At 40.7% G+C, this 12,136-nt stretch overlaps 1 protein-coding gene across 17 annotated transcripts in view; it reads right to left on the reverse strand.

Moving 5' to 3' along the window:
- The window catches only part of BCAS3 (BCAS3 microtubule associated cell migration factor), a 304,411-nt gene that overhangs the window by 186,009 nt on the left and 106,266 nt on the right, over positions 1-12,136 (reverse strand). For 13 of the 17 annotated variants that reach the window (XM_090122759.1, XM_090122758.1, XM_090122765.1 and 10 more), the window contains exons 16-17: positions 10,142-10,292; positions 3,045-3,089 (exon numbers count right to left, since the gene is read on the reverse strand). In XM_090122759.1, coding sequence (XP_089978885.1) covers positions 3,045-3,089; positions 10,142-10,292 — 196 coding nt within the window. The remainder of the gene's footprint in view (positions 1-3,044; positions 3,090-10,141; positions 10,293-12,136) is intronic. The other 4 variants (XM_031591511.2, XM_031591512.2, XM_090122771.1 and 1 more) reach the window with 1 other exon arrangement.

Genomic DNA, 12,136 nt, shown 5'->3' on the forward strand with positions numbered 1-12,136 from the left:
GGGGAGCAATAAGGGTTTTTCCTCCATCACTCAAGCAGATCATGCCCGTCAAAGCAGGGACCTGAGGATCTGAAGCAGGCTCTGCCATCCACCTCCACTGCCGGGTTTGCAGAAAGCTCCCCCTGTTCTCCAAGTCCTGTGCAGCCCCTCTGCAAGAGGCCCCGGTGCAGGAAAGGCCCAGAGAACCGCAGGGTACAGCGTGGGGCTCCTTCCATCCAGTGAGCTCTGCTGCAGGAAGGACGAAGAACACTGTGGAGGAGAAAAGGAACGGAGATGGCCGTGCCCTCCTGCCCAGCACACCGACCCTCTCTGTCACGATGCAGCTGCTGAGCTGTAGTACAATGGTAACAAAAACCTTGGCGTTACATCACCCTTGCTTTGCCACAGTCGGTGAGATCTCTGCCTCAGCAAAGGCAATGCAGTGCAATTTCAGTTTCCAACAGCTCACATTCACCTCTCCCACTTGAAGATGCTGACAAAGGCACCCTCTAGAACTCAAACTTCAGCTCAGTACAGGATATCTGGGGAACTTGGTGCTGCTGATAATAACTGACTTCTCTGGCATCATTTTGGAGGATGATCCCATTTTCATTGTAGGAACACTGAGAATAGATGTGTACATAACCAGTAAAAACATACACGTGCACTTTCTATGGAAATGGCACAAAAGTTGACAGGAACAAGCTACAGATAATTAAGGTACCACTGCCATCTCCTTAAAAAAATGAAGACTGCAGCAGGAGCATGCAAGTTGTTTCATGTTGACAAAGCAACAAAAGATGAAGAGCTTCTGAAACAACTCAGCACTATGACTCCTCGACTTCTGTAACAAACCCTAAAGCCTGCCATGGCTTCTGAAAGAGTGCTCATAACTAATCATCATCAAACATCGTGAATGTATCTCAGCTGCTTTTCATTTGTTATTATTTTCCCACTTTATGGAGGTAAGAAAAAAGAATTCACTCTATTAAAATACTCTGAAAATCACAGGCAACTGGTGAAAACCACAGGGTACCAACAGAAGCATGGAACGTGCCTCGCAGAGCTCTGTGCCCTTCAGAATACTGCTGGCTGTTCAATTTGTCTTCAGTTTCAGACAGCCAAACAAGTGACATGGCTTTAAATGTATAAAAAACATATTTCAGACCCATGATATGAAGAAATTGATTTATGAAGTCAAGTATCATCTACAAAATAGTGCGATTCTCATTCTCTGCAGCCCCTGTTTGGTTTTATATCACCAATTAAGAGGTTTTAAACGCATCAGATTCATAAGAACCAAAGCACTGATCTGTAAGTCACTGCACAAATCATCCACAGAGAAATCCACCAAAATGGGCACACTCCATTTTTGAAGGGAAAAGTTTTCTCATAAGTGGCCACAAAAGTATCAGAGAAAAACACTGCATAAAATTTACAGCTACAAAATTACTGAAAACTCCTATCTGTCTCAAAATATACATATCTTAATTACTTTATTATTGTGCCAAAAAAAGGAAAATAAAGACATGTTCCCAGTTGTCAAATCATGAATAAAACAAGAAAAAGCAAGAAAGAAATAGCAGGCTCCTTTATTCGCCAGGCAGTAAGCTGTCAAATCTCCATTCATTTTGTTTACATAATTTAGGTCTCATTAAGGCTTTAATGGGAACAACATGACTTCTTTCCCCGCCCAAAGTGTGTTTTTTATCCTCATTTCTCTGTAGGCTAGGAAAGCCCATATTTGTGAGCTAGCACTGGCATTAAACAAACCACAAAAGAGTCCTGTGAAAAACAGGCAACGATTTCTGAGTCTATTTCATATATTCCCCTCTTTAATCTTGGCCTTTTAATCTTGCTTCAATCGAAAGTCATTTCTGGTTGACAGGCCTTGCTTTGCTGCAGTGCTGGGAGCCCATGCTATGAAGGGAGCACCCAGCAGCACTGGGCAATGCATGCTGTGCTCAGCACTCCTCTTCCAGAGCCCTTGGCTTCTTAGATCACCACCAGACAACATTTGGGTGCATCACAGACTGCTTTTAGGAATGGTCCATAGGAATACTGCTTTGGGAGCCAAATAAAATTACTGTGCTGTTAATTCCTTCCCATGCAATGCTCATGTAATAACGATTCATGTGATGAGGAGTAAAGAAATGTCCCCTTTCCTTTTGTCTCATAGTGCTTTGCTTTTCTAGAGTTTGCACAGCTTACGTACCTTTCATGAGCCACCCTCAGCCTCCCTCCTACCAAGAGCTCTCTGCTGAAGTAACATGTTCCCAAAGACACACAGACCATGTACACTTCCTAAGCCCCCACACCTTCCAACTTCTTCCAGTCATGGTGCTTCTAACTGCAGCCACCCAACCCTCACGTGATAAAATGTGGCTGGCTGTTACAAAGCACTGTGCGAATCCTGAACCAAGCCCTGGCAAAACAGAACTTATGAATTGTTCTCCCTTTGAAATGTACTTCCATTTCACATATTTTAAAAAGTAATAAATTATTATTTCAAATATTAAGGGAACTGTGGTTTGTTTTTTCCTCAGGTGTGGTAAGCTTTTTTAATTACCATTCTTTTGCAGTGCCCACCTGACTTGCTTTATGTCTCTTACTGCAATACTTTACTGTCTACTCACTGCTAATCTGGCTTAGTATCAGGAGGTCATCATTGATGTTTTCTGTCTGCGAGCACCTTAGTGCCTATAGGAAGGGAAGCTATACAAAAAAGCAGACCTGCTTTGAAAATCATTTGCAATCCTTTTTGCCTGCTGGGAAATAATTTATTTTTTCAGCTTCTTTGCTACTTAAAAATTAAATGCACTGTCAAAGGTTAAAAAAAAAAAAAACAACAAAAAGAGAATGCATTTGCTTGACAACACTTGATGGTGAATATGCATCCACAGCTTAAAAGTGAAATTATGCAGTGCTTCCACCTATGGATCAGCCATGCAGTAAACAATGTAGAAAAAAATAATAATCCCAAACAAAAAGTCTAAACACAGAGTTATATTTAGTGAGTACAGCAAACGAATTATAGGCATGCTGGGATTGAACTGAGAACTCACCATGGAGCTTTAATGGAAAAACATCCTGCTCCAAACAGGTAAGGTCTTCACGGAAGGGGGAAAAATGCACAGAAATTAGATGAAAACTCAATTACCAACAAGTACACTCTACATCATGCTATTAAGATTTACGCAGAAGGTAAACGAAATAACTGTCATAAACATTCACGATGCCCTGAAAGAGATGTAGACCTCTCACATCACCAGCATGCTGCCACACGGAGCGGCGCCTGCACAGAGCGCGCTGCCACACCGCGAGAGGCTGCGCAGCCAGGGCTCACGGGCAGCTCTCCATGCACCACGCTGTGACACATGCAGTGCATCAGAGCAGGTGGGCTCTGACGCTGTAGTTCAAGTCAGACACAGTTCAGTTCTCCTTCCTGAAATCTGTAGGCAAATCTTAGGCGAATGCAGCCAAGAGAGCTTTAAATAGACGTTGGAAGTCATAATAGGTAAACAAAGTAAATTAGCAACACGAGCAACAAATGTGTGGCTGCTCCCCATGAAGTTCTGCGTGGGACAGTTTGGTGAATGTACTGGGCAGAGGAATTGCTAAGCAAAGAGACTGCAGTACGAGGCACTCCTCTGCTGGAAAGCTCTGCAGCCCTTTTCCTAGGATAGAAAGATACTATAAATTCACCATCTTTAGTGACTAGATGACCCAGAAATCTTATTCCCCATTTATAAGCTTGCACAGAATGCAGGAAAGAGAACCCTAACTTCAAATATATCTGATGTTAAAAATCACCCAATTCATAGAGCTTAGTGCTTCTGACCACTCAGCAATGTATCTGTACCATGATGTTGCTGAAGTACTTGGTACAGTGCATAGTCCTTAGAGTGGTATCACACACCACTAATTTTAGAGCATTTTGCATGGGATTTCCCCTTGTTTGCATCACAAGCCATTGCCATACTGACATTTGCATAAAATCTGAAAAGCAGAACAGGAGGTAAACGTGGAGCTGCTCACACGCTCGCAGCTCCTTTGTTTCCCATTTGGGATGTAACATTACCCACAGAATTACTGAATGATTGATTTGGTAAATGCCAATGCATCATTTTTCTTTTCATACCTGGACTCAGGGATGAATTCTGGCCAGGTGAAACAACTGAAGTATTTTCAGGCAATCAACTAAACCAACAGGTCTACCACTGAGAGGTGTAATGCACTCAGCCTTATGTGTACACATTTAAAATTACATCAGCACAAAAAAAATTGAAAAAACTAAATCTGACACAAGTGTAACATCAAGGAATGCAGACATCTTATAAGAACACCTTTAATGTGAAGGTAGAAAACTAAGATGTATATTCTACATTCTAAGATGTAAAAATCCAATAAGGAATGGAATACTGTGGAAAAAAATCCTGTGCCCGCTCCTCATTTGATGGAACCAGCTGCCTTTCCAGACATAACGCATGGTATTTGAACAAGACCCCAACTACACTGCATGAAAGGTATGAATTGTATGCAGTGTACGGGTGTAGGACGTCCCATCCAGCAATACTCAGTGCCTGATGGAGCTGAAGGCTGTTCTCATGGCTCAGCATCACATCAGCAAAGCACTGCTGCACATTTTAAGCACTGAATGGAAAGCTAAGGTTTTTGTACAGCCCACAACCAATCAAGTTTGATTCCCAGAATCTATCCCGTGTATATTTGAGGAGTCACTGGAGAGTGGGCAGCTCTGACTGGGAGCCTGGAATTGCTTGACCCCAGACATTTAGCAAGCAATTCCTTCTCCACCTGCCTCAGTTTCTGCATCTGCACAAAGCAGGCCAATGATGCTCACATGAGTGCATTACAACATTGTGGAAATCTGGGGTTTTTAGCCACCATACTATACTGACCCAATTATATTTGCACATTAAGAAATTCTTTCCAGTTTAAATATAAATTACCTCGGGGGATACAGTCTTCAGTAGAAGATGTTTTCTTGTTTTACAGTGTTGTTAGTAACATTTTTTTCCATACATAGACTCAAAATTTTGTGTTATGTAGAAAATGTAATTCGTCAAAATTAGTCTCAAGACTAAGGTATAGCCTTATTTATGGCCATAAGAAAGATAGAACATAGGTTTTTACATTCATGAGTTCCACTTTCTTTGAAAATGACTGTTTTTTTCCTAAGATAATTATTTAAGTAATTGTTTTTCAGTATTTCCTTCACACAATATGGATGGTATGTTAATGGGGGGAGTACAAATTACAGGATAACCCAACCTTGAAAAGACAGCAGCAGATGGCTGCGCTCGATGGCAGGAGCAGAGCAGTGCCAAGGCAGAAACCTCACCGAGGTTCTCTGCTCTCGTGGTTAGTGGGGAATTCTAAAGGAAAATTAATAACTGAAGATGATTTATGATTCAAAATTCCAACAGCATTTTCTTAATTTCTTTGCTGAGTTTTAGCAAATTCAAAATTGAAATATTATTCAATTTTGTTGTGTTTCATATAAACTTGCAACTATTTAAGTTTTTAATGAACCGTGTGACACTCACTCACTCAAACCCTCACTGCCATCCCGACTGTATTTGGTCTCAGTTACAGTGGTTGCTTTATAACCAAAATGTATTTTATAAAATGTTAAAGCTACGTAAAACACAGCTGAGAAATGTGCTGAGAGTGCCTGCCTGCAGCACACACAGCAGCCGACCTATTTCAGTGAATTCTTCAGATTTGCTTTTAATATTTCCTTGATTTTTAGTTACTGTACCTCCATAGCTACACTACGACGACATGACTTTGCACACCTTATTTTTGCTTGCCCCAGTAGTAAAGCCTGAGATTAACCAAGCCTTTCTTAGCCAAAATAGGACAAATGGATACAGTGATGCTCAGCAGATGTAATATAAGCAAAGAGAAACATTAAAATGATAATATCTCAGCCTGCTTCAACATCAGACACTTAACCTCCTCCTCCCCATTCAGGGTGTAATGAGGAATGAAAATGGGGAGTTGGATGAAGAATGGATGGAGTTTCATGTTTAAAAACTCACTATCCATGGTTATTGGATGGAAAAAAAAGTTTCTCTCTTCCTGCAAGATGCACTGGATGTCTCTGTTGTGACAAGACCCAACGAATATAGGGCACATCTTTATGTTTCACTAAATCTGTAATGGATCTGAGAATGAAGTATGATACAAATATAATGACCGAACTGCTCAAGAAAGTTAAAACCAATGCTGCTGTCAGAGAAGTCAATTTTTAAAATAGTTTTTCTTTTGGGGCCATTACTCTATCTTTTATTTCCCTTCTTCCTGTTACAGTGCATCTGTGTCCCCACGTTCTTACACTGGAAACAAACTACAACTCATTCCACAAACACAAGGCACGCTTATAAAGCTGTTGCAAAGCACAAAGCTGTCCTCTAACATGTTCGGATACACTCCCTTTTACAGACAAGCATGAGATGGACTGTACAGCTCTTCCTCTTTCCAATCTATAAGCTCTTTGTTACAGGAGCAATGAATTAACCCATTCACGAGACCTGAGAAGGAATTCAGCATAACTATTAAAATTCTGAGAGGGAAACTGAGGCATGGATCTATAAAGACTTATTAAACCTATCTCTTTTGCTGTCTTGCATCCCCCTGATCTTTAAAACATTAGATGCTTCCTTCCTCATTAGTGCCAGAGCTCCTTTGGGAACATCTATCTGCTCCTCAGAATGCACTGACAGCACAAACTGCAGGAAAGTGAGTCAGCGGGATGAGAAAACACAGGGACAAAAACAAAGTGCTTCTGGAGGTGGGGAAGTTGAACTGGGAGACCTGAAAAATCAAGGGAAGAAACGGAGGGCAGGGAACGTGTGATGGTGATGGGTAAGAAGGGAGGTACTGCTCGGAGGTACTGAGAATGGAAGCTGTTCAGAATCAGAGCTCAATGCCCCATCAGATAACGCTCCCAAACATACAAGCTTACATGAAAAAAATATCTGCGATGAACAGCACCATCATGACACAGCTCCAGATTCTGGTCTTTCATTCCCACAGGGCTACGGCGAACACTGCTAAAGAATTTACTGCCGTTCCACTTGTCAAATCAAGTGACATGCATTGAGCTCTGCTGGAGACAGATCCTATTAAGAGCAGTGATAGGTCCTTTCACCTGAAAAATAGTTTGCTGTCCCGGATACTGGCAAAACAAACCTCTACATGGTTAATAAAACCTGAAAAACTGAAGTAAGATATCTTCTGTTGGAGAAGCTAAAAGCAAATAGAATGGGCGAAACCAGAGCGGGCGAATTGTACAGCGTTCTTTTTGGCTCGCTTTTTACTTTTCAGAATACATTGTAACAGAATAAATGTGTCATTCTTTAAACGCTGAAACAACGGAAAAGGAATCAGCTTTAAGGGCCACTGAGCAGCGATGGTAAGATCCAACCAATTGCAATTCCTCCTCCTTTTCTGATCACTGCACAATCACAAGGTTAAGCAGCTGCTTCCAAAGAAGAGCCTTGTTTCCTTGGAGCGCTGCTTAAAGGTGCTGACCACGTAGGTGTAAATACATCTGTCTTTTGCCATTTGCAGTAATACATGCCTCCTACACTTCTCAGAGTGAGGCAGATGGTCCCTGTCCTGTCTAAATATTACACTGTACAGACTTACATTGCTATGTGTTTGCAGAAATATGAGGGCAGATGTTAAATATGTTAAACACACGCTTTGCCCCCTGGAGGTTTAAGTTAAGGCTGCTGTCTCAATTCGGTCATTTTAGGCATGCCAGGCTTCTTGGATGCGAGGCATTCCTCCTAAATCCCCACTTCATAAATACAGCTTTTCATGTTAATTTTGTGTACTTTCATCAAATGTTTTGGATGCAGAACAAATGAAGAAAGCACTCAGCTGAATGTTACACATCTACACCGGCTTTGCTGAAAATTATGATCCTCATTCACAAAAACTCTATTTACACAGCAGGGTATTTCCCATGCCTGTTTTTTCCTCCACTTACATAAACCTCACTGAGTACTTTAAATTTAATTAAATTTAGAAATTACACACAATAATAGGGCATGGGCAGGCTGAGAGCTGTAGAATTTCATCAAAGAAAACTATGGATACAGACGCTATTTTGAGTACATTTAAGAAAAATAAGGATAAAACATTACACTCAGAATGTCGATTTATTGGTAACGGCCGTAGTGAAGTTTGCAGGTATCATCGTGGCAATAAAGAAGCAGCCTTTGTATGGGCAGCTGTGTGAGTTACTGTTACCAGCCAAGCACCTCCAAAACTGCACCGGGGGCCGTTTCTGCTTAAATCATCGCCCTCACCGCCGCTCCTGCTGCTGCCTTCCCCTTGCAGACCATCAGATGCCTTCTTATGTTCTTCCTACATCTCATCCCACCTAGGTCTGAGAGTATATTTCTTTGTGTCCACGTTTCTGTTTCCTCTGACTGTACTCTTTAAGAAACCTTTGTGGTATTTTTCCTTTTTCGGGAGCTGTAACTTGCTGCTTATTTCCATGCACCTTCCCTAAATTTTGTTTCCCTCCTGCCCTCATCCCAAATCTCACCCTTCTATACTTACAAAATTAATCAGATTGCTGACACAATCTGTTCCTCTTGCAAGTGTTTAAATTGTTAGTAGAAATAAAATGCAAACATAAACCATTGAAATATACACGTAGAAGAAGTAAATCACAGCATTACCCTCGCACTACTTTACTGTTTCCTAGCACTCATTCACAATTACCTAGGGAGTGAGGGACATAACTGCACGTAGCCTCTTTGGGCAAATGAGTGTCTGCAGCTCACAATTTGGTTCTAGAAATGAAATTGCTGTTTGCAGCAGTGAAAGCAGGACTGCACTGTTAGACAGACACACAGATATACATGTACATACGTGCATACAGATGTCAGCTTTGGAAGCCCATCATGCATACTTAGTGCTCTAAAGAAACAGTAACAGATATCACAGAATGCTGCAGCACAGAATGTGGAAATTATTCAGGGAGAGAGGAAATATCCGCGAGCTCTCCTTCCAAAAAATAATTCCCAGACCATGAGACACAAGGTGGAATTCACCTCATTATTGATAAGCAAGAAGCCACTGAAGCAAAGCAGTGCCTGCACCCATTTCCCAAAATGCAGGAAAATGCTGTTAACTTGTAGGACTGACAGTTGTTTTGCCCAACTACAAGACAAACTTGATCTGTTTTTCTTAGAAATATAAAAGCAATCTGTAACTCAGTGCACGAATCAGCCTTAGAAACTGTAACCAGAAAATATTCAGGGATTTGAACTACTAAAAATTGAGAGAGTTAAAAAAAATCATCTGCTGGTTTTATGCATTAATTGCAAAAACTGAAGAATTGAATTTTAGCAAGAGAAAAATAACAGCGGTTGAACAGAAAGAAGTAACCTGAAAACTGCTATAGTTTATGAAACTCAGACAATCTTCTTTCTAGTTTCAATGTAAATGTATTTAGTAGAGCTCTGCATAATAAGCATTTCTCAGTTCTTTATCATGGCACATCAACGAGCAGCAAAGTGCCGCTGATTCCAGAGAGGAAATCCACATGTGAATTTCACTGTACAAAACAGTCACTCCAGAAGAAAAATAAGGCCAAGAAAACATCAGGATTAAGTTTTCTCTCCACTCAATCTGGCTCACTGTCTTTCAGTTTCTGATAGTCAAAAAGCATCTCTGCTTGAACAGTTTGGAAATCAAAAGAAATAAACTCAAAAAACAAACAAACAAACAAAAAAAACCCAAACCCAACAACCAAACCCAAAACTTATTCTGATTGAATACAGCTCTGCTTATGTTTCATACCAATTCCTGGTGTGAAACTTCTCCTGGTGTCAGCATGCGGCGTTTCCCATATGGCAGACTGCAAGAAAACGTCTCATCCAAAATACTCCTGCATTCTTAGAGATCTGTGTTCAGTTTTTGTTTGCCTATCTGTGCTGGCTTTCTGTTCTTGAGCTCTCCTTCCCCCATACCCAACTGCTCTGTTAGCACTACGTTACACACATTGCAATTACAAATAAATAAGTTAATTTAAATGGAATACAACTAGAAAGAAATTATTTCCACGTAAGCGACACATAGCAAGGTTGAGGAAGGTCTGTGCACATGGACTTACCCTGTGCGTTTGGTGATGGTCCCTAACGTCATTGGCTGCTTGATTTGAGCCAGAGGCAACACCACGGTCAGACTGGGGAGCGGCAGCAGTCGAGGGTTCCCAGGGTTGTTGTTTGTGAAGTTATTGTACGTGTCCTGGCTGTTCAATTTACCTGGATGGGATAGAGACGTAATAAAATGTATGAGTGCAATTTGCTCCTTCGTTTATCATTTCTAACAAGTATCTAAAATAAGCCATTGGCAAAGAAAGGAAATAATGAGCTCCTATTGTAAACCAAAACAAATCTAAAACAGTCACTTTCAATTCAGGTAAAAAAAACATTATGGCAAGGGAAGCAGCAAATCTTTATTTATGTATATGTAGGGGGAAAGGTGTCCTTCCACAGCAAGGATATTCTTCATGCTGCTTCCCTGGCAGGTTTGTTCACCAAAAAGTTTGGGAGTAAGGTTTTAAGAACAAACTCTGGATCCAGATCTCTATGGGAGGAAAAAAAGAAAAAGAAGAAAAAAAAAAAAGAATATTCTGGAAGGGAACTTTTTCCTGAAGGACCACCACATTCTCTGTTGGTAATTGAAAGTTCTGAAAAGGTCGCTCTTGTCGTCTGTCTAGATAAAGGCACAAAGAATAGCAATCTGCTGAGCTAAGGAAGAAAGCAAATACCACAAGGAACTACATCAAATAAAGCCATACCCAGCATCACCTAAAAATCAAGTATTGAAAAAGTCAAAGACTTGATATTCGTTAAAAAAAGAGAAATAAAATGGAAAAAAAAATGGTATTCAAAAAGGGAAGGAGAAGGCATAACAAAAACAACCCTAAATTTAGCTTGTTTCAAAGAGGTCTGTGCTGGATATACGCCCGGTTTAGATACGCTTTCTTACTTTCTGTATCATTCTATAGTCACAGCCTCTCATTCTTCAGTTAGAAAAGGAAACTCGCTGCAAATTTCATGGACAGTAAAGAAAGAAATGTGAAGAAACCAAAGAAAGAAGTTAAACAAAAAAGGGGCCAGTCTGTTTATAGCAGAATCAAAAGTACTTTAAATAGACAAGCAACCATGAATTAAAAGGTTTAGATCATTAACTTGTTTTTCTGTGCTCCTATAATGCTGTGAAATGCTTGCTTTGTTCTTAATCAAAAGGGAGCCATATTGGGAATTAGGTTCCTAAACAACCGCTGCATTCTCCATAGTTATTATACAAATCCCAGGCCAAATCCATACAATCTGACTGAAGAGCAGCCACCTTTTTTCAAGGAAGAAAAACAGCGCAGAAGAGGGTTTCTCACAGGAAGCTGCCTGAAAAGCTTTAATGATACTTCAGATGGGCTGCAAATAGGAAAAGGAAGGCAGAAAAATCTTAATGAATGTCTCATCATCTTAAAGACACTCAGTGCTTCCTTTACCCTTCTTTTATACTCTATAACTGTAAGCTCGGGGTTTTTATTTGTTTTCCTGCAGTCTGCAGACCTCTGCATCTCAGAGGAGCACAACAAAAATGATGAAATTACGAAGTGTATTTTGTGTTAAGTATCTGGCCTGAGCACTGGTCAATACGTTTTAAGGGAAATACTAAGGCCTTAATGAATAACAAGCCTATTGAAGTCTCGGAGAGCAGATTTCATTAATAGCAATTTTCCTGGACCAACTTGGAATAAAAAGAAACAGGAAAGGGGGGGTTGGACGGCGGGGGACGGACGGACCCTCAGTTTTAAATTAAGACTGAGATGCAATTAATTTTTTTTAAGATTAGTTTCATAATGCATTCTTGGTTCTTGTAGAAAGCAGTATGAATAGTCTGCTGCTTTATTGTCTAATTAGTCACTGTTGCATGTAATCAAGGCCTCTCTGAAAGCGTTTCACTCTCCTGTTTTCACCAGGAGCAGCAGAGCACACAGAGCATACCTGCAGGAGGGGCTCCGAGCGGCTGCAATTCCTTTTCTCTGAGAACATAATGATCAACTATGAACTCCTGAACTGACTGTGTTGTAACAGCT

Source organism: Phasianus colchicus, chromosome 21, assembly GCF_987193195.1.
Source record: "Phasianus colchicus chromosome 21, bPhaCol1.hap1.1, whole genome shotgun sequence".
Classification (NCBI taxonomy): Eukaryota; Metazoa; Chordata; class Aves; order Galliformes; family Phasianidae; genus Phasianus; species Phasianus colchicus.